At 37.0% G+C, this 4,758-nt stretch overlaps 1 protein-coding gene across 1 annotated transcript; it reads left to right on the top strand.

Moving 5' to 3' along the window:
- Nucleotides 1-963: 963 nt before the first annotated feature.
- LOC103770534 (gamma-aminobutyric acid receptor subunit gamma-3-like) lies at nt 964-3,586 on the top strand (the record flags this gene model as incomplete). The annotated part of the gene is made up of 2 exons (XM_008937797.1): nt 964-1,184; nt 3,504-3,586. Coding segments are annotated over 2 exons (304 nt in total), but the record flags the coding sequence as incomplete, so codon positions are not given.
- Between the last annotated feature and the right edge of the window lie 1,172 nt (nt 3,587-4,758).

The raw sequence follows: 4,758 nt of genomic DNA, 5'->3' as shown, positions 1-4,758 counted from the left end.
TGTAGATGTGGTGCTGAGGGGCATGATTTAGTGGTGGGCTTGGCAGTGTTAGGTCGGTGGTCGAACTTGATCTTAAAGTTCTTTTCCAATTGAAACAGTTCTGTGATTAGATAAGTAAATCAAACATGACCTTTCCCAGCCTCTGGGGGCTGTAGTTCATAATTCAAGTACTGTTTTTATGCAGTTTCTTCCATGGTTTATTGAATACATAAATAAGCACGTTTATATGTTCACCTATATAACTTTTTTTTTGTTTGTCCCTGCATATTTTAATTTCTGCAGTTGTACCTACTGTGACTGCTTACCTACAGAAACACAGCAGTAAACATGGAGTGAAAGAAAGGATGAGGTTGATGTAAATTATGATCTTACCCTATTAAGGCAGTAAGCTAGTGACCACTTAGCTCTTAGCATTTGGCATACATAAGGCATCTGTAAAGAAGCACAAACATATATTTTCAATTCTGCTTCACTGTGGCCTGAAAAAGAGTGGATGAATAACTGGTAACAAACAGAACAATTAATTTACTGAATTTACACAACTCCCTCCCCAAAAGGCATTGCCACAATCAAGGGAATTTACCATTCTCCAGCTTCATGTAGCTCCTGTTCATCTTTTACACTTCATTTATGTCTACCCTATGACAAAGAAGTTTCTGCAATTGTACCTTGTAGCTGTGACATTTCAGAGACAATGGAAAAGAACATGCTAGTGGAAATTGTTACGGCCAGGATCTATGCAAATGAGACGTTTGGCCTGTTTTCTAAAGTACCTAGAAGGGGGGAAAAAAAAGGGAAAGAAGAGGAAAAAAAATGTTTCTTCATGAAGTAAAGAAAGAAAACATAACTGTATTTGCCTGAAACTATCCTGATGCTCTACATTTTGACAGACCTTATCAAACACGAAATAGGAGTGAGAAGAGTGAAACTGATTTCAATTTGCATGTCATGCTTTCGTTGCAGGAATATCAAATTGATATATTTTTTGCCCAGACATGGACAGATAGCCGTCTACGCTTCAACAGCACCATGAAAATTCTGACTCTGAACAGCAACATGGTTGGCTTGATCTGGATCCCAGACACGATATTTCGTAACTCAAAGACTGCAGAGGCTCACTGGATCACCACCCCCAACCAGCTCCTCCGCATATGGAATGATGGCAAAATCTTGTACACCCTCAGGTGAGCACCTGGTGAGGTGCAGGGCTGAAAGCTTCTCCCACTTCTGGTGCAGTAGTGTCTTTGTTCTTCTTTGTTGTTTTCTTCCTAATGCTTACCTGACTGTAATTGACAAATACTGAAATATTCAGCCGTATGTACTGTTGAGTTTAAAAACCAAAGTCTTCTTTTTCTGAAAAAGAGTCCTTGAGAATTGGAAATCAGTCTGTCTAAATTGTAGAAGCTGGGCTTTTTAGTGCCTGTAATAAAATCAGAAGCATGTAGTCCTATAAAACCTCTCAGAAACGGTTCTGTTCAGAGTTAGATGCAGAGCTGGATAAGCCATTTCTAGATTCATGATAATGCCAATACTTGATTCTTCAAATAAGTCACTCTGAAAGATAGTCACATCTCCTCACAAGGATGAATTGCTTTAGGAAAGGCTTTTAGAGGTTTTTTAATCTTTGTGATACCATCAGTGGTATGGTATTAGAAATGCTGTATGGTATTAGAAATACTGTATATATTTGCATTAAAAAAGCCTGTAGAAATAAAAAGATATGTTTACCTATGGAAGAGATGAATTGCTCAGAAGGGAGTTTTGCCATAAGCTGTATTCCACACAACAAAGTGTTTCAGAAACATCCCTTTCACACTACATTTTCTTCTGTGATTGTGTTCAGCCCTCTCAGTGCAACAGCATTTTCTGATCATGTTTGCAATTGCAGGTGAGCTCCAGCAGAAAGTCTTTGGCAAACAATAAGAAAGGAATCAAACAGCTGGAAAAGTTCCTGGTATTTTTAGTACCCATTCCTTCTTAGGCTTGCTCCACTGTGAAGAGCTTTTGCTTATTTTGGTAGCCTTTAGCTAAAGACTTCAGTGATAAGATGTCAACTGCAATACCCTCTTGGTTGGGTTGTTCTTTCTTTGTTTTTTTTTAATTAATTCCTGTTTCAGTATTTCAGGGAAAGTTAAGTATCTACCTAATAGTATTACACCTACATACCTATCACTAAAGAAACTATTTGTTGAGTGGACTTCAAAATTCATCTAAAATAGCTAAAAGAGGGGTAATAAATAATTGACTCAGTGGGTTGGTTTAATGAGAATTTTTAGTTTGTGAGAGATGTTTTGAGTCCTTTTTGGCCCTGCAAAGTCAGCCTCCTTTTTACATAGAAGGAGCTGTTAGAATGATCATTGTTCATTTATAATACTATGTAATTCAAAACCAATTTTTCTGACTTAAGTGAGCACAGAGAATTGGTATGGCATGGAAATGATAACTACTGTATACCCTGTTACTGTTAGGTGTTGTTGAGTGTATTCAGGAGAAAGTACATGAAATTTAGTCATGCTCCATACCTTCCTATTCTCTTCCTTGCTTGCTTTGGAGTGTGAATGCACTCCTGATGTAACACTACAAATTCCCTTCTAGTGTCAGCGCAAAACGCTGTTAAGTAAGTTCTTCACAGGTGACCTTCTCCAAAACAGAGATTGTCTCTGTGCCATCCTAAATCTGAGAAACAAACTTTTCCACACCCAGTTTGTCAGCTTTTGAATTAGTTTAAAAAAACGATAAAAGGAAAAAAGAGGCCAAGAAAAAACTCTCATGCCCCACACTTGCTGCATAAATTTAGGTATGCAATTAATGTAGTCTCTGTTTCCTGAAGAAGAATGTATAATAAACTAGCACTTAATGCAATCTACCTGGGTAAACGGATTTACTTTGTAAGCTATCAGAATGAATATTATCTGGTTATAATAGGCATTTTAAAATTGTCTCCATTCATAGTGTCCTTTATATTAGGGATATCACATCAAAGAAACATTTAAATGAGGTTAATCTGTTTGTTTTATCTGTACAACTGAGACTGGCATACAGAGAATTAAATTTCGAGAGACAGCCCAAAATTATTGAAAGAATTTTAACTCCACATTACAAGTAAATGTAGAGAACATTCCTTATAAGATTCTTTATTAGGTTTTAATTCTGTGGAATTTACATACCCCCACATCAGCCATAATTCCTGTTATTTTTGTAAAGAATAGTTGTTTCTATCCCATGTCCTTCAGTGATGAATTGTGTGGGGAAAAGCATATGCACACATTTCTTGGGATCAAGAAACTCTTAATGATGTGCCTAAAACTATTTGTGTTTAGGTAATTATTATTGGTCTGGATCAGGCCTGAATAGCCAATGAACAATCTGCAAATATAGCCATTTCTTTTCAGGCCTTGCTTGTGGAAGTCAAAGCACTCGTGTGATACCTGAGGTTACCCTGCCTCCTCCTCTGACTGCTTGTTGTGCTGATGTGTAGTAACAGACGCTTGGTTTCTCTGTAGGCTTACCATCAATGCTGAGTGCCAGCTGCAGCTGCACAACTTCCCAATGGATGAACACTCATGTCCTCTGATATTCTCTAGCTGTAAGTACAGCTTTTATACCTTATTGTTGTATATGACTAGTGTGCAGAGGCGCGAGTTTAATACTGGTTTCTGTCACGTAATTCAACCGTGCCGCAACAGGTATAGGACGTTTAGGTTTGCTTAAATATTCAGAGAATTTATGCTTTTGTCTGTGGCACTCCTGGTCCATGGACTTATGCCATGAAGCCTTCTGTAGATATACTCTGTTATTTTTGCCAGAACCAGCCTTTTTAGTTGATACTATAATCACAGTTTGAGCACGAGTAGATATTCACACCAGTCTGTGCTCTGTTAATGTACACAATCATGTGACATGCAAATGAGAATAGAAATTGCAGTTTTCTTGTGGAGGTGCACAGCTTGGGGACAGGCCCAACAATCTCTGAACATCTGAGTTTATAGCCAGTAGAATGGTAATGCCTCTCTGTTCCATACTAAAAGTAAATGGTGTAACTTCTGTAAATCTCATTTTCTTTTTATTGCTCAGCTTGCCCAGTAGTCCCAATGTTGTATTCTATGTAGTGTTGTTGGTATATTAAAAACTTACCTAATAGGCAAAACAAATACGTTGGTGAAACAGATGGAAAACAAAAGTCAGGTGAGTTAATTTTGAGATCAAATATTACAGTGAGGAAAAGTTATCTTCACACTGATTCATTTGAAGACCTTGAGACCTGTCTGCTCATGGGTACACCTGCAGAGTTTTGTAATCCGAAGTCACATAATGCAACTGTTTTACAATCATTTTCAAAAGGGTCTCAATTAAAGATTTGTCTTTTAATAAAATCCAAGACTCAAGATCTGTGTTGTCCAAAAGTAAGTGGGAAATGTATAGTTATGTCTTTTTATTTAAAAAATTGCATTTTCTCTTAAAAAGCCATAGAAGAATAACACTAATGTCCTCATAATAAATACATTTTTGTCATAGTAGGCTATTGATGTCTATTTATGTATAGTATACAAAGAGTGATCCTCAATCAGAAACCAAGTTTGAATTTCAGCTGATCTAGTGTATTATTCTTTTTCCTCAGGAAAATGTTGTTAAAATATCTGCTATGTAAACACCTCCCATTCCCTCAAAACATTGTCACTACATTGGCATTTTCTTTGTGATCTATGTATATAAGCAAGCCTGAGCAAAAATACACAGTGGTGTGTTTAATTCTGATGT

The sequence above is a fragment of the Merops nubicus genome, unplaced genomic scaffold (assembly GCF_000691845.1).
Source record: "Merops nubicus isolate BGI_N331 unplaced genomic scaffold, ASM69184v1 scaffold6673, whole genome shotgun sequence".
Classification (NCBI taxonomy): domain Eukaryota; kingdom Metazoa; phylum Chordata; class Aves; order Coraciiformes; family Meropidae; genus Merops; species Merops nubicus.
This window is presented reverse-complemented; position numbering and strand designations above follow the sequence as displayed.